General features: G+C 36.8%; 1 protein-coding gene across 6 annotated transcripts in view; it reads left to right on the forward strand.

Annotated features, from left to right (window-relative positions):
* MYO6 (myosin VI) overlaps nucleotides 1-23,265 on the forward strand; it is a 142,259-nt gene that overhangs the window by 109,859 nt on the left and 9,135 nt on the right. For 4 of the 6 annotated variants that reach the window (XM_029223790.1, XM_029223788.1, XM_029223791.1 and 1 more), the window contains exons 21-32: nucleotides 5,206-5,336; nucleotides 5,424-5,501; nucleotides 7,307-7,436; nucleotides 9,149-9,239; nucleotides 9,942-10,092; nucleotides 11,581-11,789; nucleotides 12,451-12,529; nucleotides 13,365-13,525; nucleotides 15,620-15,658; nucleotides 16,064-16,093; nucleotides 18,832-18,870; nucleotides 22,645-22,748. In XM_029223790.1, the coding sequence (XP_029079623.1) occupies nucleotides 5,206-5,336; nucleotides 5,424-5,501; nucleotides 7,307-7,436; nucleotides 9,149-9,239; nucleotides 9,942-10,092; nucleotides 11,581-11,789; nucleotides 12,451-12,529; nucleotides 13,365-13,525; nucleotides 15,620-15,658; nucleotides 16,064-16,093; nucleotides 18,832-18,870; nucleotides 22,645-22,748 (1,242 nt within the window). The remainder of the gene's footprint in view (nucleotides 1-5,205; nucleotides 5,337-5,423; nucleotides 5,502-7,306; nucleotides 7,437-9,148; nucleotides 9,240-9,941; nucleotides 10,093-11,580; nucleotides 11,790-12,450; nucleotides 12,530-13,364; nucleotides 13,526-15,619; nucleotides 15,659-16,063; nucleotides 16,094-18,831; nucleotides 18,871-22,644; nucleotides 22,749-23,265) is intronic. The other 2 variants (XM_029223793.1, XM_029223794.1) reach the window with 1 other exon arrangement.

Consider the following 23,265-nt stretch of genomic DNA (forward strand, 5'->3'; position numbering starts at 1 on the left):
TTGTGGATGCTTTCCGTGGCCTTCTCAGTCCTGCAGCGGTTCGTTCCCACATAACTGGGTCAGGCGGTGGGTTTTGGTGTCCTTTTTTTTTTTTTTAATTAGTTAATTTATTTATTTTTACTTTTGTCTGTGTTGGGTCTTCGTTGCTGTGCGCAGGCTTTCTCTAGTTGTCGCGGTGAGCGGGGGTTACTCTTCATTGCAGTGCGTTGGCCTCTCTCATTGCAGTGGCTTCTCTTGTCGCGGAGCACGGGCTCTAGGCATGCGGGCTTCAGTAGTTGCAGCACTGGGGCTCAGTAGTTGTGACTCGTGAGCTTTAGAGTGCAGGCTCAGTAGTTGTGGCGCACAGGCTTAGTTGCTCTGTGGCATGTGGGATCTTCCCGGCCAGGGCTTGAACCCGTGTCCCCTGCATTGGCAGGCGGATTCTTAACCACTGTGCCACCAGGGAAGTCCGGTTTTGATGTCCTTGCTTTCCACTCCACTGCTTGTAAAACAAAAGAAAAAAAAAATCAACACAATACCCTCGGCTTCTGTGGAACTTTTCTGCACTTGGTTAAACTATCACTTTCTGCCCCTCACCCGGCCACATTCTGCCTGTGCTTAGTCACCCAAGTCTTGGGTCCTGGACTCCCTGTTTTCCTTCCCCGTGCCCATCCTCCATCCCTCCCACACCACCCCTGCCTGTCCCGCTGATTCAGGCCTGGGACACTTGCGGAAACTCTCTTGCCTCCCCGACTCCTTATCTTGCTTCTCTTAGAGGCGGATTTATTAGAAAGCTACTGGTCGCTTTAGCTTCAGGGTGCCTTATTTAAATGAGCTCCTATCAAAACCCTGAACCTGATTTTGTATGCTTTTGTAATTTGTAATTTCATACTTTTTTTTCTTAAAGTGCCCTCCCCTAATTATATAAGCTTCGGGCTCCCCACAGCTACATCTACCCTTGACCCTTCTCACAAAACCTTAGCTGTTTGTGAATCTAATTTTGTCCTTTGTCTTCATCTGCACAGAGAAAGTGGGCAAGATCGATTGGCACTGTTACAAATTCATGATTACTAACCTTCAAAGGGCTCTCATTACCCGCCCCACCAAGTTTCCCTGGCCAGCAGGTTCTGTTTCTCCCCGGACCCGTCAGACCCACCCTGCTCTCCTCAAGTCTCCGAGCCTCTGCTAACAGGCAGCCTCACCTCTTTTTACTAAAAAGCTGAAAGCCTTACCTGTGTGCTACCAAACACTTCTTCTACCTGCACAACTGCCCTCCTGGTAGAAAGGAGGAAGTGCCTCTCTTCCTCATTGAGACTGTAGTTCTTTGGATCTATCCCTTCCTGCCTTTTCATTAATCCTCAGTATTGATGATCTGTATTGAAGCTCTGAGACGGTTTCAATCCCATCAAAACTTCATCTTCACTCCCTCTCACCGACATTCCCGTCCAGCTGCCTCCCTATCTCTGGCCTCGCTTTCTTTTCTCCAGTTTTTGCTTTTCTCTCCAAGAATATTCTCTTCTTGCTTTCTCAGTTTCCTGCCTTCCACTTGCTCTTTAACCCGAGGGAATTCAGTTTCCAACAAAATAATTCTTGATAAGGTTTCCGGTGATTCCCTTGACCCTGAATCACACGTTTCCTCAGACCCTCATCTCAGTGGAGTCCAGCAGCATTTGCCTCTACCCCATCCCCATAACATAGCCTTTCCTCAGCGCATAAAACAGCGTGTGTCCCTGCCTCTCCTTTGAATTCTCTGGCCATTCCTGCCTCCTCTGCAGGGTCATCTTCTACCTAGATATTATCTGTTAGAGTTTTTTAAGCTCTGGGTTAGGCCTGTTCTCCTTCTCGCTCTTGATCAGCGCTGTTCGGTATAACTTTCCATGGAGGTGGACATATTCTAGGCCTGTGTTGTCCAGTATGGTAGCCACTAGATACTTGTGGCTACTGAGCTCTTGAAATGTGACTAGTATGACTTAGGTAGTGAATTTTTAATTTGTATTTAATTTTAATTTTTTAAAATTTAAATATAAATAGTCACATGTGGCTAGTGCAGCTGCAGAGCATGTGCCTAGCAACTGTCACACTGGACAACCTTAGCTACATAGTCTCAATCTGAGTCTCCCCAAGGACCTTTTATATGACCTAAAGAGTGTGTCTTTTACTCCTCCAGATTTACTGAGATATAATTGACATATAACATTGTGCAGGTCCAAGTTGCGCAATGTGTTGATTTGATGCGCTAACGTATTGTAAAAGGATTGCCACCACAGTGTTAGCTAAGAGTCCCGTGAGGTAATATAATTACCATTGCTTGCTTGTTGGGAGAACATTTAAGGTCTACTCTCCTAGTAGACAGTGAGCCTTAGTGCTCCCTAATCCAAGCTGTCACCGTCTTTCACCTGGCTTTTTGCTGAAGTTTCCTAAGTATTCTCCTCACATCTGCTCGGTCTGTTCTTCACATACATCCAGAACTACTGCTTTACAGCTCAAATCTGAGCACGTCTTTTTATTGCTTAAAATGCTGCAGTGGCTTCTGATTCTGATTAGGGTAAAGAGCAGAGTCCTCGTAGCTTATGAGGCCCCATATGGTCTGGCCCGTGTGTCTATAACCTCCTCTGTTTTCTCTCTCTCCTCTCCATTCTCCAGTCACTCTGGCCTTTGCTTTAGTTCCTTAAATGCTCCGTATTCCCTCTGTTCACGGGGCCTGTGCACATGCTGCTTCCTGTATGAGAAGCTCTTATCTCCCCTTTGTCTTATTTTTCACATTTGCGCTTGGTTGTCATTTCTTTATGAAAGCCCCCAACTAGGAAGGGGGCCTGAGTAAAGGGTGCCTGGCACCATCATTTCACAGTCATAAATTTTATTTATTTTCTCCTTTCTCTAATCTGTAAACCTCTCGAGGGCAGAAACTGTGTCTGTTTTGGCTTGTGTGCATGTTCCTGCTTCCTGGCAACGCAAAGCATGTACTAGACTTAGTAAATATTTGTTGAATGAAATGCACAGTCTAGGAAATAAAAAGATTTATTTGTGACTAACTTTAACAAATACTAGAAAGTTAAATAAGTGATGTCTGTTTTATTCCTACATATGTATAGATGTATTTTTGTAATATTTTCTTCAGATCATTTTTACTTTGACTATTTTTCTCATTTGAATTTCTCTTTACGATTTGTTTAGCCTAATATAATGTCATTTATTTCCTAAGTGAGCATCCAGTGTCCTGGCAAGTCAAGTGTGTTTAGATTTAGCTATATATACCATTAGATTAGCAGAGTGTGGGCTCACTGATGCTTTAGCTGGGATTCCTCTTTCAGTAAGCAGTGTATTTTAACATGTTAAGATGTGTTGGCAGTTTAATAGATGCCACCAATTCATAATAGTCTGATTTTTTTATAGTACTTATAATAGTAAAATGGCATAGAATTGGTTCCAGTTATGTGGCTAGGTAATGAGAAAAAGCAAAAAATACCAATAACTGGTGGAAAGAAAAATAATTATGAAGTTTTCTAAAAAAAAACGACATTTAAGATTTGATTTCTATAATACTTTGCCTTTCCATTTCTGTTTTTTTCCAATTTAAGGAGAATTAATTAATTGAGGACAACTTTTACTAAAGTGTCTATCTTCTGATCAGCCAACCCCAGGGCAAAGTGGGGGAAGGTGAGAGAAGGCGGGTCTTCTTTCTTTAACCTCGGGGCTCTGCTGCCCGTCTGTGGTAGCAAAGAGGGGTTCTGAGGATGACCAGCCGGGACTGCAAACCTGGCTCTTCACCAGACTCCCTGAGGAAGCTCTTCACCAAACTCCCCGAGGAAGAGCCAGGCCATGGGAATCTCTAGAAGGGAGAGTACTTGGTTTGGTGATTTTTACTTTTTTTAAGCATCAGAAGATCTTTAGTGTAAATTAGCTTCAAGTGTGGAGAAAGCAGCCGTAGACTTGGTAATTTGTTAAGCTCCATGAAATTCTTAATGTACTTCTGTGAGCCTAGTTGTCTGCAGCTACAGGGCAAGCCAAGGGACTCAGAGGTTGGGATGCACACATTTCTAAGGGTACTTGTTTTTTTGATATAAATAAAATGGGCAACAATTGTGACAATATCAACCAAACCTTACTTTTATTTCTCCAAGCAGAACCAAAAACTAAATCTAGATCTGAACTCTCCATAGGAATAATTGCGTTTATATGTTCCATTATATTATATTAAATTTAATTTAATACTAAACTTTGTTTAATTATAATACATGTTATACATTATAGTATTATATATAAATTATCTATTGCATATAATATATATTTATTATATTTAAGTTATAATAGCTATATATGTTCACTGTAACAAAAATGAAATGGTACAGAATAATATAAGTAAAAAGAAGTCTCACTTCTCAGGGGTGACCATTTAACTCTGCGTCTTGGACATATTTTTCATACTTGTTAAACCTCTGCCCAGTTATTTTTAATAAATATATCATATTCTATCATATGGTTATAACATAATTTAATTGTTATTAAATTATTGGAATAACATAATTAATATTTAAGTGATTTCTGTGTTTCCTGTTACCAACAGTGACGCAGTGAACATGTAGAGACCTTCTCTGTGCATATCTTTGCCCACATACGTGACAAGTTGTAGGCTAGATTCATCAAAGTGGAAAATAGTCAAAGGGATAGATATCTATTATTAACACTTAATATTAATTTAATAATATAAATAAATATTCCAAACTGCCATCTGAAATGGTTGCACTGGTTTACTCTCCCACTAAGAATGTGTTCTCCGTTTGCTTGAAGCACTGGTGAGAATCGGGGAATGTGTTTGACTTTGTGTTGGAGACTCTTACCGGGAATCTTGTTCCAAAAGCAACCTCAGGACTTGGAAAATAGCCTAATGCAGGTCTTTGCCTTGTATACCGCGATTGTGACACAAAGGGTTCCAGCAGAAAAAAAAGATACAAACTACATTTGAATTTTTTAGAGACCAGTCGTTTGTCTCTAGAAAATAGTTAGTCAAGCTAGTTTTCGATGAAATTTGGCTACAGTAGTTTTTAGGTGGTGGGTAAGCTGGGACATATTGAGTATAAGTATGATATTTTCTATGTAATATTTCATTGCTGATAATTTCTGTAAATTACCCCTTTTAATTTATAAAATTCTTTGATCATTTTCAAGTTATCCTTGGACTTGTGTACAGTGATTGGCAGTAAAACTTCTGTTTGTTTATGAATGTAGGTATGGTGTCTGTTTTGGACTTGATGCAGGGCGGTTTCCCATCGCGAGCTTCATTTCACGAACTCTACAACATGTATAAAAAGTATATGCCAGATAAACTCGCAAGATTAGATCCAAGACTATTTTGTAAGGTACAAACACTACCTAAATTGAGATATCTTAGCTATAAACTGTCTTTCTTATTAATTCCTAATTGGCATTTAAATTTCATTTTTCAGGCTCTTTTTAAAGCTTTGGGCTTAAATGAAATCGACTACAAATTTGGGTTAACAAAAGTATTTTTTAGACCTGGCAAGGTAAGTACATTTTTATTTTAAACTTTAACATAATTAATATGGATAGTCGGAGTCAGTGAATATTTTTAAGTGTTCAGTGATTTATGTTATTCTTAAAGAGCATGCATATGTGTGTGATACACATACACACAATTTTCTCACTGGTGAGAAGTTTACACTGTATAGTACTCTGTACAGGGTTTTGTTTTTTTTTTTCAGCTTTGGAAGTATTGGAATCAGAGGATTGTTTAGTTGAATTTTTTACTTAAATAAGGGTTAACCTGAGATGCTTCTGTTTTAAACAAGTTGAAAGCTTTTCGAAAACATATTCAGTCTTCAATAATTAAAAAATTCACAGTACTTTTGAGTCTTCATTGTGAGAATGAGATCTATTAGAGCTTGATAGATTTGTAACATACAGAAAATTGGACAGGAGTCTGTGCTGACTTCTATCAAATCGTAGAAGGAATGACTGTATAAATACTTCTGTATGTAACATAATTTTCTTCGGCTACCCATAGTTTTAGTATTTACAGATTCTTGTACTAGTCCTGTACTAGGATACAAAATGGAGTTATAGAATATTTCATAACTAAATATATACAATACAGAAATACTTAAATGCTCTTCACAATCTGTTCATAATATTTTCACCATTCCTGACTTCTTTAATATTGATTGAATATTGCATTCTCATAATTTTAAACACAATTGTTATTATATAATAGACAACTATACTTGTTTGACTTAGCAAAATCGTTAATAAATATCTCTGGTTCCTTGAAGGCTAAATTAATCATAATAAATAAATCTGATTTCACATCTTGGGGCATGAAATGAAATCTGTGTAATGCATTACCAAATGTATGCACTTTCCTGTGAATATTTTTACTGCAGAGAACTTACATGATCTCCTATAAAAGAAAAAAAGTTAAGAATATAAGTATTCATAGTTGGCTTAGCTGTAATCACACGTATTTATCATAAACTCAACATTTCTCATTTCAGGACTGTAGTAATTATTTTAGAATTAAGAGCTTGGTAGAGAAAGCACTTGGTCTTATTTGCCTCTAGAAAAATTAATCAGTCAGAAGGATACAGTGAAAGCGCAAGGCAGATTTTCAAAGATCTTTAATCTCATTGTGTTACCTTTAATTTAATTTCGATTATAAGAAGCTGTTATTTTGATAGATGTGTGACATCTTCAATATACTGTAGTGGGATATTTGGTAAAGGATAGAAATCAATATGTGATTCGGTGGTAAATTGTGGAAATAATGCATTTTCTTATTTAATAACCTTGTAGATGTTTTATTTGTGTCGTGTGTCTCTTAGTAGCAGTTTCTTATCTCTGACCAAAATAAAGGTGGGGATTGGGCGAGACACAGTAGTTTTGGTGGTACCGGATTTCATAGAGCTGACCTTCACTTCTCCAGTGATCTCAGAATATGGATGAGCCAGTTCAGAGAGACAGTAGGACCTTTTTTTCATTCTTTTTTCCATAAAACCTTTTGGCTGACCATCTGCAGTGGTCGTTTAAGATTCTTTTTCTACTTTTCCTGTTGAGTCTGCTAACTAGCAGTGAGTAACCCCCGCAGCCCAACCACTGCAAAAAAGATCCTGGAGGAAGGAGGAGAAAGACAGCAAAATTCAGCCAAGTGTGCTTGGGTTTGCTGTGTACCCCACTGAGACATGTCTGTGTAATAGGCTTGTGACCACTTCCAGAAAGCTAGATTTTGGATTTGAGTTACAGTTATTTTGTATCTCTCTGTGTGTTTAAACACATCTGTCTTTTGATACTGTTAGCCAATGACTTTATCTCCTAGTTTGCAGAATTTGACCAGATTATGAAGTCCGACCCTGACCACTTAGCAGAGCTGGTCAAGAGGGTCAATCACTGGCTCATCTGCAGTCGCTGGAAGAAGGTTCAGTGGTGCTCACTGTCTGTCATCAAACGTAGGTGTTTCCTTCCACTCCGAGATACGCAGTTATTTTGGAAATGAACTGGTTTGTGGAATGTTAAACATTTGTCTCAGTGGTGAGCGCTAGACAACAGGGACCGTGTCGCTTATTCATGCTGTGTCCCTGGTTCCTCCCCTAACGCCTTACATGTAGTATGTAATAAATTAGTACCTGTGGACTTTTCTTTTTTAAGTTTTTTGAGTGTATGATACTTACCTTCTTTAATTGAATGCATTATATGATAATTAATTTCATCACGACCTAAAAAAAACCCCAGAACTCACTATCTTGATTCTTCCCCCCTCCCCTCCTTTCCTCTCCCTTTCTCCCCTGCTCCCCACACCGTACCCCAGTCTCTCAGACTAAAACCAGAACTTTTCTTTCCGCTCCCATGGCATCACCAGAATACACACGCTGAAAGTGTCCCAGTCGTAATTGTTTCTTCTTGTCCCTGAAATCATGCCAGTCAGCAAGCTCTGTTGATTCCCCCTCCAGACACTGTACATTCTTTACTCTTTATTGCCACTGCCTTACTGGAGCCCCTGTCCCCAGCCTGCATAGTAACTTCAGTGGCTCCCAAACTGGTTTTCCTGGCTTCCCAGACTTATCTTCCCAGAGTCTCTAACTAAAAGCCTTTGATTACAGCTTCCTTTAATAAAGGGCAAAGTCTAAAGTCTTAAAATATTGTAGCAACTACTTATCTCTGACCCAAAACAAGGACGAGGGACAGAATAATTTTGGGTTACCTGATGGTCTATAGCAAACCTTTAGTTGTAGGGAGTATCGTTAGTAACTTGATTAAATTTATAATCCCCCACCCCAGCCATACCCTCCACAGTACCTGGAACAGTGCTAGGCACGTGAAGAGGATTCAGTACATTGCAGCTTATTAATAAAAAAAATTCCTTTGACCTAATGAAAAGGAATTGTGCAAGCAACGTGCATGCTATCATGAGGTCTTTTGTTAGTCAATTGTGATATAAATAAAAACAAAACTATAATAATAAAAAGACAACAGAAGCTCTTTTCCCATCACTTTCCAAGTGAAATATGAACATTCTTGTCACTATAGTTAAATGCCTTCAAATTTAAACATTGCATTATGATGGAAAACATATTAAAATTATTTCTGCTGTACTATTCGTTTGTGGACTGTGTTGTGCAGTGGTCAAGTCAGTAAGTAGACAGGATCTTTGCAGCATGTTAATGGGGAACCTCTGAAAAAAAACGTCTCCGGGTCAGATCAGTCTCAGATATCGACTAACTGAAGTTAAGCAGAGTCCTTTATTGTAGGATTCTTAGAGGCCTCGCTCAGTATGTTCATTGTGAATCTCCAGAAGGAGGTGTAGCGCATAGCTTTTCCTGAGTTCATTTGACAGGTGAATCCTTTTTTCAAGACACGCCTGTTAACATTTCCTAGACCAGTATTACCTAGGACAACTTGGGACGCAGTAATGTAGCGTAACAAGGAGATAATATATTTAAAATGTACACCTAGCCATATACATGATATGCTTTTTATTTTAAGAAGTATAAAGAACTAAAGAAATGTTAAACTTGCCCGTTTTGATGTCTGATATAATATGTTCATCAAGATTTTGTGTTTCTTGAGAATTGCTTTGTGGAAATGAATGGTTTTTAAAAATCCTGTATGTCTGATTTAAAGTAAAAAATTTTCTGTCATTATATTTTCCTCTTACACATAGTGAAAAACAAAATAAAATATCGAGCTGAAGCCTGCATTAAAATGCAGAAAACTGTTCGAATGTGGCTTTGCAAAAGACGACACAAACCTCGGTAAGATGAATAGAGCCTAAAGAATCCAAAAAACCTATTTACCCTAATATAAAATGGCATAAAGTCATAATGAAGAGCAGTTTGCATACTCACAGAGTTTCCTTTTTTCTCATGTTCTTTGTAAAAGATGTATTAGTCTGTTATTCATGTTATTTATTGGACATCAGTTAATTGCTTCATTAATTCATTACTTGCCTCATTCTATAAAAGGATTTGAAGTAGCTTAGAAAAATGTAAACACTGTAAAAGGTTGAAAGAAGCTGTTTTATTCTGATTATTTTAGTGACTTCAGTTTATTGATAAATGTCAAATTGACATTGTTTTTAAAAACATCTCATTAATATTTTGACCATACTTTCAAGATTACCTGTAGGAATTATATTGTCTCACTGTCAGTTTAGTCTTTATTTCTTATTTGATTCTACTCTTTTAAGTTTTTCTGTAATTTGAATTCTCAAATTTTTCAGTGCAAGTATAGAAGGCTTAAGTCTTGCTGACACATATTAATGTCATTCACATCCATATTTGATGATTCCTTTTACCCTCAACAAAAGATCTAAAAAAAGAGACTATTGAATAACATGAAAACAGAAGTGAAATACTCTGTTTAACAATATGTTTGGTATTTTATTAAAATGAAAAATCTGTCTGCAGCATTCAGTGGTGAAGTTAAACTCTGATGAAGTGTTGTTATCTTTACAGCATTGATGGCCTGGTTAAGGTGGGCACACTGAAGAAACGGCTTGATAAATTTAACGAAGTAGTAAGTGCATTGAAAGATGGAAAACCAGAGATGAATAAACAGGTCGAGGACCTTGAAATTTCTATTGATGCTTTAATGGCCAAAATTAAGGTATGTAATTTTAATCCAAATGACTTTGACCTTTGAAAATAATTTTTAATACCTTTTGTTATTGGTATTGTCCTTTTTTTAAAGATACAAAACGTTACAGATGTTGAGTCTCAGAGATAAGTGATGCTCCACATATTATTCACTCTATATTTGAAAATTTTCATAGTTAAAAAGAAAGAAGACAATTTTTGTGCAGTTCATCTGTTGCTAGGAAAGATTTTTCCAAAATACTAACTAAAATACTATACTCTGTTGGTAAGCTTTTGCAGAATCATTACTGAGAGAGGATTAATGCATATTAATTTTGTTTCATCTTTTTCTACTTTCAGAAACTAATTTTTAAATTATAAAAATAATGTAATATTATTGAAAATCTGGAGAAAATCACCCCCAAATCCTTACCCCACACACACGAACACATTCAACTATTATACTGTTGCATATTCCTCTCAATCTTAGTTTATATGTACATATTTTTGCATAGTTCTTATCATGTACATTTAATTTTGTATCCCTCTCCTTATGTTAGTGCCTCATTCCTGTTATTCCGTTAGCTTCATATAGGCTATATCATAAATTACTTAACTGTTATGACGTAACAGTTTTCCTCCATATTTTGTAGCCAAAAAGAGGGGGCCTCTTTTTTTCGGTTTTGATTTCCATTTGATTACTAGTGGGACTGAAAATTTTTTCTATGTGCTTGTTTGTTAGTTATATTCCATCTGTCTATTCATATCTTTTTCTGTTGTACTTTAGGATCTTAATGTTTTTCTCATCTACTTTCATAATTCAGTGCAATTATGTGGGATATAATACCTCAAAGCGAGGCTTTTACGATGTTTTCTACAGATATTTTATGTAGACAATGATGACTCTTGGAGGAAGAATGGAGAAAGAAGTCAAGAGAAAAATGAAAATGCTTTGGATAGCCTTAGCTGATTTTGCAAATCTGTCAAGAGCCATCCCCATTTATGTGGTATTAAATCAATTAAAATCAACCCAGCCACATTTAAGAAAATCATCCATCAGTTTTGGGTGTAGTTGATAATTTTTAAAATATTCCTGAGGTATTATTTGAACACTATTGTTAAAGAGTAGTAAACTCTGGCAGAATTGGCCAATCATTCCTTAAAAAATAACTTTGAATTACAGTGTATTAGTCTGTGCACAGCACGCCCTTAGATATTTGATTACTTGATTGATAGGAAATAGACGCAAATATTTTTGCATAGAGATAACTTTAAAAAATTTTTTGAATATTTAATAAACAGTATGAAAAGATAATGGGCTTACTGCTTACCAGCTTTTCCAGTCTTTGTATATGTGCATGTTGGTTTTTTTTTCATTGTGGTGAAAACACATACCATTAAACTTACCATCTTAACCATTTGTTAAATGTACAGTTCAGTGGTGTTGAGTATATTCACATCGTTGTGCAACAGAAGAGATAACTTTTTAAGTACATGTCCATTGTTTTGTTTCTTTAAGTCCACCATGATGACAAGGCAACAAATACAGAACGAATATGATGCGCTAGTTAAAAGCTCAGAGGTCCTCCTCAGTGCATTACAGAAAAAAAAGCAGCAGGAAGAGGAAGCAGAAAGACTGAGGCGTATCCAAGAAGAAATGGAAAAAGAAAGGAAAAGACGTGAAGAAGATGAACAACGTCGAAGAAAGGAGGAGGAGGAAAGGCGGATGTAAGGGTTTATGTTGTCGCCTTGAGTTAGAAGCCGACAGGACAGTGAATTCTTTGTGTTGATGGTGGTCAATGAATATTCTTATTTTTAAAAGTCATATTCGTATTTTTAAATACTAGTTTTAGAATAAGTTTGAAAATGGAGAAAGTAAGCTCATTTTACAATCATAACATAAAATGATTCTACCTATAATCTGAATTTTGGTTAAACTCTTACACCTGAGGATTACTTGAGTTCTTTTTAAAACTATGACTTTCACATTATTTTATAATCTAGGAAGAAGGTACTTCTTTTCTGCAGTTTAAAAACTGATGGCATTTTGGAAGATTGCCATAGTAGGGCAGACGGAAGGAATCTAAGATTGTCTAATTGGAGAAGGAGTAGAGAGAAGCAGTGTGATCAGGACCTTACAAGTAGCTTGGTAACCAAGTTAATCCAAAGATGTTAAAGGTTATGGAATATAATTGTATTTGTTTTGTTTCTGAAGAACTGCTGTCAGTAGAGTTAGATTTTATTTTATTTTTCAAAATAAGTTGAAAATGTATATAGCCAGGAGGTTATTTGACTTCCCATTTTGTAACCTTTATCAATAGTTAAATTTTCTTCTGAAGGATTTCTTGTTTTATATTAAATTTTTGAAGAGTATTCTGCTTTTTGTTAGGAAACTTGACATGGAAGCAAAGAGAAAGCAAGAAGAGGAAGAGAGAAAGAAAAGGGAAGATGATGAAAAACGTATTCAGGTCTGTCTGTACTCAGTAGGCAATCAGACTGAATTTCTATCAAAATGAAATCTACAAAATTACAAAACAGAAGATCTTGATTTACTAGGTATAAATTGTCATTGTTTTATTCTAGAGACAGAAGGCAGTTTCTCAAGTGGTTATGGGACGGGACTTTGCAGCTAGGGAAGTGAGTTCAAATCCAGCCCCTCACTGACAGAAATTGTGACATTGCACAAGTCACGATGTGGGCCACAGTTTTCTCTCTCTGGGATGGAGATAAATAGTGATTGTGAGCATTAAATGAGTTAACACGTGTTAAGGCATTTAGAACAGTGCCTTGTTCAATAAGTATTAGGTTGTTATTATTCATAGGGGGAAAGTCAGATCAATATTCAGTTACATTATATAATGTTTTAAAAATGTTATTTTATAACTTTGTAGATACTGATATTAATACGTTAGGATTAAGATAGTCTCCCTACCCCCATCTTTTAAAAAGTCCATGTCTGAGAATAATTGATTCCCTATTTGAGTGTCTGTCTGTCTCAGCTTTCTGATTCATCCTGAGCACAGCCAACACTTAAAATTCCTGACCTCTGCTGTGTAGGTGTTGGTGTTAAGGTGACACCTAGGATGCGATATTTGGGAGACTCATACTCTAGTGATAGAATGGTGCACTCTTGGTTTGGGGAACGAGGTAGCATTAATCATAATACAGAAGAGACTTCTGGTTAAACAGTAGGTATTTCTTAGTAAAAAAAAAAAAAGTGTATGGAACGATTTTACGTGGGGAGGGGAATGATCAGGTAAACAAGTGGGGAGGCCCGGGCGCCATGGCCTTCTGTGCTGGCAGGCGGAGGTGGAGGCGCAGCTGGCCCGGCAGCGGGAGGAGGAGTCCCAGCAGCAGGCGGTCCTGGAGCAGGAGCGCCGAGACCGGGAGCTGGCGCTGCGGATCGCGCAGAGCGAGGCGGAGCTCATCAGCGACGAGGCGCAGGTGGACCCGGCGCTGCGCAGGTACCGCGCGCGCGGGGCGAGGTGGGGGTGGAGGGGCGAGATGGGGGCGGAGGGGGCGAGGCGGGGGCGGAGGGGGCGGGGCTTTTCCGCTTGACCTCCCTGCCTGCCTCTTTGCAGCGTTAGGGTAGGCGAGAGTCATCATATTCCTTAGGTCCTGGTATATTTGCCATTTAAAAATGATTTATATTCACTTTTACACCACCCAAGTGAATGAAGCTATTGATTTCATCAAACTGTTAAACTACTGAAAGTTAAAGTCGATATTTCAGTTCTTGAGTAGTTTAAGAAAATATCTTAAGTTTTACTCTGAAATTATCAGAGTATTGTATAAAGGGTAGACAAGTAATTTCTAAGTATCTGCTGTTCAACATTGGCATAAAAATCAGTGAATATGTTATAATCCAGTTTAATATTTTTGAGGTTGGAATTCATTACTGTCCTAATGCAAATTTTAAAAATATGTCATATACCCTAACACTTTAGAAATTTTATGCGTACACACACGCTCCCCCCAGCTTCCCCGTGATTTAGAATAAACAGATTTCCCTTTCCAAGAAGGAAGCTTAATCACATTGAAATATTTTGACTCCTCACGTTTCTGAATTATCTCTAAATAGTATGGAGTGTGGAGGAACACGGAAGTTCTTACTAAAAGTTGCAGGAAGGTTTTACTATAACAGATGCATTCTCTAAAAATACAGAATGTAGAAACAGTAGTTACTATTATTATTTATTTGTAAAAACAAAGCAAACTAGTTTGTAGAGTTCCTTTATGTGTAGGTATATTGTGTATATATGGAGAGGCACATAGATGGGTGTAACCATGCTTTTCAGAATGTCAGAGCACTGTTCATGACAAAATAATTAAAATACTAGATGTTGCTATTTCCTTGTGAAAGAAAAAAAAACTTGGTCCACCACATTGCAAGGTGGTGATTAGGTTTTATTTAGCTGAAAACAGAGATAGGGAAGGGAAAGAGTACGTTAACTTGCCTTCACACTTTTTCTAGTAAATGATTGTATCGGGAAGCTCTGGAGTCTGAATTGCATGTGAAAGTTATATTTAAATAAACTGAGTATGCCTATGTGTTATAATAATTGTTAAGCTCTTTGGTTTGGGTTCACTGTGTGGGTTCTTTATTAACATTTCACTATAATTAAGATATTTTTGCTCGTCTGTGGCTTTTGTAACTGCAGACTTCGCTCAGCTGCTGTTCGGTTCCTTCCACCTGTGTTTGGGAGGCTTGGCGGAGCCTTTGTGGATAACTGACTAGTGGCCTAGGCCAGGCTCCTAATGAACCGAGCAGTGGCCCTGATGTGTGTGAGGAAGTCCTGCACTTGACCGAGCTGACTTTATTATGGTTGAAGCTTGTTAGGAGAGACTCATTAATGGAGTCATTCTTGGTGTTTATGGCTTAACTCTTATGTTTAAGCATTTGAAATACTTAGCTCTATCCAGTGTCATTCCAGGTAATATGAGTAAGATATTGGCTCATATGTGGTCTCCTTCTCATCCTCAAAAAGATGCACTTCTTCCAATGTGAGTGGTCTTAGAGAAAGAGTGGACCATTTAGGACCTTTAACTTAAGGGAGGAGTTACCTATGATTTAAGTTAAACAGAATTAACTAGGTAATGGGACCACTACCAAATAATTAGGAGATACTCAAGCAGTTATGACTTGAACCGCAGAAGAGTTAGTTTAGTTCTCCTGTGGGACAGCCTTAGGAATGGTGTCCCTCCCTGGACTGTCCCTTCAGGTCCTGTCTGCCAGCTGTCTTCCAGGAAGAGAGCTGACCCTCAGGTCCCCATAAACTCCTTCCCTTCTGAACTGCCAGGTTAATTTTTAAACACTGTACTAAAAGCATTAGCACTTCATTGTAGATATGATGTTCTCTATAGATTTTCCGTGTTTGATAATTTTATCTTACTCCATGGGCTACATCTAAATGTTTTTGAATGTTTGTGTTACCTTTGTTAGCACTGAATTCTTTCTAACACATTTATGAGTGAGAACCTCTCTAAGTAACTCTGTTCTTAATATATGGCATGAAAATGTTCTTGGATTCTGTGATACATTACAAAACAATTTCAAGTTACTTTTCCAGCTTGGATTCCCATCCAGTAACTTCTAAGTAAGAATTGTTTCCTGCATACGTAATATATTTTAAAATATCTCAATCAATTACACATATGATCCTGATGCACAGTAATGATTTCACACTACCTTAAATTATGAAGTAATATCTAGATTCTATTAAAAACAAACACACAAACCTCACATGAATAGTTTTTTAATCTAGATGTAATGTATTCACTCTTTCATTTTCACAGAATGCCTTTATTTTTTTCTAATCATTTGTAATGAAGATTTAAAAACATTAAAATTCTGAGTGTTCTCATACATAGATTAAATAGAGATAATAGAGTTTTTAAAATCAATTTGCAAAGTCACTGAAATACAAATTTGGCACAATCCGGATTTTCACAGTTCAGAATTGGTTATGGTATTGACTAAAATATACGTATTCTTTTCACAGGATTAATGGAGCGGGACCCAGAATGACACCGTATGTCATTTCCCTTTTAAAACTGATTTAATCATATAACTTTTTTTTTTCTTCTTCTTTATTAGGTTGTGTATACTTTTTAGGAGGAACATTTTCCTCATTGAAGTAAATTTTACATCATTATCATCATCGTCATCATCATTATTATTTTGCCCAGGAAAAGTGTTTACTGCTCCTAGGAGTTCGGTGCTCAATCACAGTAGTTTATGATTTGGTTTCTTTCTTTCTGTTTGCTCACTTTGTTTAAACTTTAATACCCATCTTGTTTTATGTGCTTTTAATTATCCCTTACTTATATCATTATAAAAGTAGATGTAGAGATATAAATAAGAATAAATAAAATATTTAAAGTATTTGAGTCATGGCAGATAGCTTAGTTTTCCGTATATGTAATAGTTCATTCTGCTAATATCTAAAATAGCTCATAATCTAAAGTTATATACGTAATGCTAACATTGGTGCTCGTGTATCTTTTTGTTATGAAAATCTCCCCACAGAGAGAGAATCTAAGTAGCAATAGGGATATACATATAAATTATACTTTATATGCATAAATATATTTTTGCATATATTTTTACATATGTGCTATATGTATATAATTTTGAAATATATTTAAAATCTGAATTTTAATAGCTTTTAGGACTCCAACTGTACCCCTTATAGTGATGGTTCTTAACTCTGTCAGACCCCAGTACCAAATAACAAATGCTGTATGAATGATGCAACCTACATTAATAATTCTCTCTAAACAATACATGTAAAAGAGAAATAAAAGGACAGTAATTTATAATTATTTATTTTATTATATTTAATATGAAAGTGCTTGCTCACAACTACAGGAAAATGTAGTCAGGTACTCAGATGTTTTCACGTATACATAGAATCACCATGAGTGCAGCAGCTACAAATGCAAATTGATATAAGACAGTTGTATCAGTCAGTTAAATGCCACGAAATTGCGAACAGTCCTTTGTAAAGTTCTGAACAGAGTTAAACACAGTGTCCTCTCCATTATGCAATAGTGGAGAAATTCCTAGAGAAATTCTGTGAATATTAAAACCATGCCAAAAAAGGGTTGTTTTACATGTAAAACTTATGTATTAACTATGTGTATATAGTTTACATGTAACTATATGTACATGTGCGTTTCACCTCTATATGTCTGGTGGATATGTTAAAGTCATATGGGACGTGGGGCAGTTCTTCTTGTGCAGGACATTTGGCATCCCTGACTCCTCACCTCATCCGATGCCAGCAGTGGACTCTCATAGCATCATTGCTCCCACAATGCACCACAAATTTTGAAACCTATCTCTGAGTGGGTGCCGTTGCATCCACTGCTTCATAGTTAACCATTTGAGCTCGAATTAAATAAGCCTAGCAACCAACTTATGTCTGAGGTGAAACTGTGAGCATTTGCATATAGGTTGGAAAAATCAGAAGGAAAAAAAACACCTGGATGCAGGAGCCTTTTCTATCCAGTATATATGGTGCAGCTCCTAGAGCAGTAACATGCTCAGGTGGGATGTTGAATCAGTAGAGATTGCCCGTCCAGCTGGGTGGTGTGAGGGCATCTGCGTATGAAATCTCCATACGATGAACAGACTGTGGAGTAAAGAGCTTTGCAAGGCTGTGCATTCCCTTGAAATCTGCTGTGGGAAAAGAAATGTGAAGTTAGAAAATTCTTATTAGTTTGATTTTATTTGATGATATTTGTGTTTTTTTACTTTGTGTTTGTTGCCCTTGATCATCAGTTTTGAAAGATTACTTTTTCTCTGACTGTGCTTGCTTGGCTAGACCTCTGTCAGCATTGAACCTTAGCCAGTGTTCCTCACAAGGACGGAGAGAGTCCTTTGCTCCTTTATAATCAGGGTCCCAGCTCTTGGCCGGCATCCAGAAAACTGAGCCCTGAGGCAAACATAGCCATCTTCTTTTCTTCTGATTTTTGCTGACTTATAAGATTTTGAGGTTACCAGAGCCTGATGAATAGAGTGAATGAGAAAATGATTAATTATGAAGGAAGAGCACAAAGGTCAGGAAAATAAAATACTAATGAAGTTGATGAACATGATGACATGCACATTCCACTTCACAGAATTAAGCAAATTTTGAGAAAAGTTAACACTCTTCTGGGTAATAAAAGAAAAGCAAGTTTTTGCCATTGGGAAATGTTTATCCTTGAAAGGTCAGAACACCTCAGATCTTTAACAAGTGCTTGAGGCATTTGAATTTTCTTAGGCATGCTTTGATTCAGAATTTTAGAGCTTTGAGTATATCAGACTCTTATTTAAACTCTGGCACTGTAAAATAGATCCGTTTGGTTTACCACTATTACACCTTGTCTAATTAATGTTTACTAAGCAACCCCGGTGCAAAAATCCTTGAATAGAATCTGTATCCTGCCAAGTTACCTGTATGCATTTAGAACATGCTGATTATATTCTATCCATAAAAATATCACAGAAGCACGGCTCTCATGAGATTTTATCTAAAAGTTTCTACTGCAGAAATGAAGTGAAAGTAACTTTAACTGGGTTTAAACAAAAATTTTGCTGTGTTGTATGGCTATATATATTGAAAGGTATATTATCGACTTTTACGAAGTAAAATAATAGTGTATGGTTAATAAAGCAACAATCCTGTTGAAAATATAAATTTTAATTATACTTTTAGATCTTTTAAGTAATTTGTATGGTTGTCTTTCATCTAATTATGTTGTATTATCATTTTTCTTATAGGGAACAAATGGTGAAAGAAATGTCAGAAATTTTGAGTAGGTTAGTGCAGTGTAATTTGGGGAAATGAGCGTCACCTCAAAATCATATTTTTTAAATTACTTTAAATTAAAATTTTTAAATTAATTTTTTAAATTAAATTACATATTTTTTAAATTAGGTTATTTGGACCAGAACCTGTTATATGAGTAGGCTGTCCTTTCCATGTAAATTTTTGGTACAAGAAATGTGACTCTGCCCTCAGGCAGTGACTGTGCCCTCAGGCCACACTAACATAGAAAAAGGTAAAAAAAAACAAACAGTGTTTCCTCTAAATTGGCATTTTTCAGTGGGGATACCATTGGCATTTTGGTTGAGGCTATTCCTTGTTGGTAGTACTGTCGGGCTTACCATGAGCCCCTACCAGTTCAGTCTCAGTAGGGGAGCCCTTCCTGCCCTTGGGCCCGCTGCACCTGGTTGCAGGGGACGTGAGGAAGGGTGGGGCTCCAGGCAGCCCCTGTCCACCACAGCACAGAGGCAGAACACCACCGGTGTAGAAGTCGAGCCACCAAGGAATATATCTTCCCAGCAGGATCTGGTCCATTATCAAGTGGATATGAATCAATAACATTTTAACTTTCAACTCTGAAGTTCCAGAGTTAATTGAAAGTGTTAAAATTAATATATTTTTAAAAATCAAAAGTCAGTTTTGCTACTCTGTATTTCACATGATTGTCTTTATCACAAGTCTAAATAATCAGTAAATGAAGGTGTACCTTCATTTTACTATTTTAATAACGCCAAAGATTCGGGGGGGGGAGCATTTAAATGAATTGGATTTGTGTACTTCTTACGATGCTGAATATGTTTTTTTTAGCAGGTGTATTTTTGTTTGACGTAATATGAATGAAAAGTTAGTAATAGTAAAAACATATTTTAAGCAAAAATAGTTTGAATTCAGTGTGATTTTTAAAAGTATCAAAACACCTTATGTATATCAACATCTCGTATATATTCTGAGAGTCTATAAAACCATATTGTGTAGATTCACTTTCTCTTTCAGGAGGAAAGAAAACAATAACAAAACCCCATAATTTCAGCTGCTCTTCTAGAAAAGACTGGTAGAAGAGCTAGGAAGAAAAAATATTTTTTTTGTTAGTTTACTGAATGGTGGTTTCAGGATGTAGGCAAAAAAGAGAATATTTGAATAATGTTAAAAGCATAACTTGTTGTTAAGGGTAGTAGAGAAACCTTGCTGACACACAGCTGGCTCTTTCTGAGCAAAGCAATTAAGAAAAAGCTCCATGGAGAATGGCCAGTCACACAGCTTATGAAAAGAAGAGGTTTTGCAGTAAACTTGAAACAGATTTTAACCATGAAAATGCAGGAAGGACTAAATGGGCACACGTTATTCTTTAGCCAGGCTTGTAAGTGACTAAGAATCATCATGTCTAACAGTTTTTAAGTATGTAGGGTGAAGTATGTTATTTTTATTCTCTAAAAGGAAAGCATAAATAGGCCTTTTAAAGAGGCAAAAGTACCTTATTTGTTTCATTGTTAAGCGTAATGCTGAAGGAATAATTTTCCTTATTTGAGGAGGGAGCGTACATATTTTCAAGCATCACTTTTAGATAACATCAGTCTCATTGAGTGTCTGTGTCTTGCCAAGATCGCTGTTGTCTTTCAAAATGTAGAATACTGAGAAAAATACGAGCTAATTTTCAGTATTATACTATGATCACCCCTCTTTAAGAGGAAGGTTTTCCAGGTGGTAGATCACAAAGGGGAAATGCTTTGTGTGATACCCGAGAAGCAATATTTTAGTTCTTTAATATTTAGTTCTTTTAATATTGTGCCGTCTTCTTTTCATGGCTTGAAATATGATGTATTTAAATTCTTTCTTGGTTACATTGAGCTTAAAAGTTCACTTGCAGCTTATTCTGAGTGTCTGCTATGTGGCAGGTGTAATCCTTTGCTGAAAAATAATGTTCATTTTTACAGAAAAGAAATTTTCCCTGTATTTTTAGAATAATTATTTCAAATTATGTGTATAGAAACAAATCTTAAGTGCTCAGTAGCACTGCTACGAAAAAGCTTACCACATTTAACTTTTAAATTATTTATTTTATATATTTTAAATATATGTATTTATTTTTTATTTCTTTCCTCTTTTCCCACTCAGATGTTCCTCTTACATGGGGCAAGATAAAGCACTTGTGCCCTTTGAAATCTCTGTTATCTGTCTCATGACCTGCAGCCTTTTCCTTTAATTTACTAGTTGTCATATTATTACTCACTAAATACGAGGGTGTGGTTTTTATCTGCTTACAGAACTTTTTAAAGTATTTTTTAACACAGAAGCTCAAAGGTCACGGGAGTTTCCAGGCTCCAGCAGCTCTTTTAGGATGTCTCTAAAGACTCGGGCAGAGGGTGGTAGTTTGGCTACTCCCCTGGGAACCTCCAAACATCCAGATGCCCAGGGAGAGTCTGTGAGCCATTATGAGTGGTGGGGCTTGGCCATCTGTAGGTTCCAGCAGTCTGCAGGTGATTGGCTCATAAACAAACCTTTCATGTGCCTCTAATGATCTTAAAGTATGTTGAGGAGTTCTCTTTTGATTTAAAAAAGATTTTCAATTGAAGTATAGTTGATTTACAGTATCATGTAAGTTTCAGGTGTACAGCACAGCGATTCAGTTGTATATACACACACGTACACACACACACACACACACACATACATACACACGCACATACTTTTTCTCATTCTTTTCCCTTATTACATAATATTGAGTTTAGTTCCTGTGCTACATAGTAGGTCATTGTTGGTTATCTAGTCTATACATAGTACTGTGTATATGTTAATTCCACCCTCCCAATTTATCCCTCCCCACCCCCTTTCCCCTTTGGTAACCATAAATTTGTTTTCTGTGTCTGTGATCTCTTTCTGTTTTGGAAATAAGTTCATTTGTGTCTTTTTATTTCTTTTAGATTCCACATATAAGCAATATCGTATGATATTAGTCTTTCTCTGTCTGACTTACTTCACTTCGTATGATAATCTTTAGGTCCATCCATGTTGCTGCAAATGGCATTATTTCCTTCTTTTTTTATGGCTGAGTAATATTCCATTGTATATATGGACCACATCTTCTTTATCCATTCGTCTGTTGATGGACACTTAGGTTGCTTCCTTGTCTTGGCTATTGTAAATAGTGCTGCTATGAACATTGGGGTGCATGTATCTTTTTAAATTATGGTTTTCTCTGAATATATGCCCAGGGGTGGGATTGCAGGATCATATGGTAGCTCTATTTTTAGTTTTTTAAGGAACCTCCATACTGTTCTCCATAGTGGCTGCACCAATTTACATTCCCACCAACAGTGCAAGAGGGTTCCCTTTTCTCCACACCCTCTCCAGCATTTATTATTTGTAGACTTTTTGATGATGACCATTCTGACTTGCGTGAGGTAATACCTCATTGTAGTTTTGATTTTGAGAAATATGTGTAAATGTATTGTCTTGATGTTCATATATCCGTGAGTTAGAAGATTTAAACTGAAGCCTGGGGGAGGTCCATGGCACTAGAATATTGGAATCAGAATTTCTGATTGAAAATCTAATATGGCTGTTGAATGATGCACTGGAAAATTTTAACCCACCTGGGCATCCCGTAGTGCACCATTCTTAATCTCGTCTGTCAAAGGTACAAAAATTATTATATGTTTTTCCAGTAATTATTTCCAGTTCTCAAGCTTATGTTCACTTTCTTGCCTGTTTAGTCAACATTTCATTCGTGTTTCTAAGTTTAAATATGCAAAAATGTGTAATAATTACAGAGGCCCTGCTGTACAGGCCACCAAGGCAGCTGCTGGTACCAAGAAACATGATCTTAGTAAATGGAAATATGCAGAACTACGTGATACCATCAATACTTCTTGCGGTAAGTGTATGGGGAGGATGAAAAGTGGGAAGACTGTATCGCTGTCAGGTAATATAAAGTAAATACCTAGATTGGGATGGGCATTTTTTTCATATAAATTAGTTTAAGTCATTCTCTTTGTTACTCTCACCTTGAAATGAAGACCTAGTTTGTTCACAAAGCTAAAAGAAAGACATGCTTATTAAGTTAAATTCATTTTGCCCGTCTCTTGCATAGACCAGAGAGGAAAAGCATAGAGGAATTATGGTTTGGGCTATATTAATGACTGACCCTCTTAACGTTATTCATAATAGTTAAATACCTATATATCAGACTGTTTTGGTCTATGAATGCAAAGTAAAAAATGGCAATGGAGTCCGTCCCTTTTAAAGCAATTTTTCTTCCAACAGAACAGAGTAAAAGGCTGTATCCAGAGAATCCCACACAGTTGTGTTCACGTATAAATCATAGTGTTTGAATTCAGGACACTGTAACTGGGACTTCAAGTGTCATAATCGTATAGGACGCCTCACTATGT

The sequence above is a fragment of the Monodon monoceros genome, unplaced genomic scaffold (assembly GCF_005190385.1).
Source record: "Monodon monoceros isolate NGI ecotype Baffin Bay Population unplaced genomic scaffold, NGI_Narwhal_1 Super_Scaffold_15, whole genome shotgun sequence".
NCBI lineage: Eukaryota > Metazoa > Chordata > Mammalia > Artiodactyla > Monodontidae > Monodon > Monodon monoceros.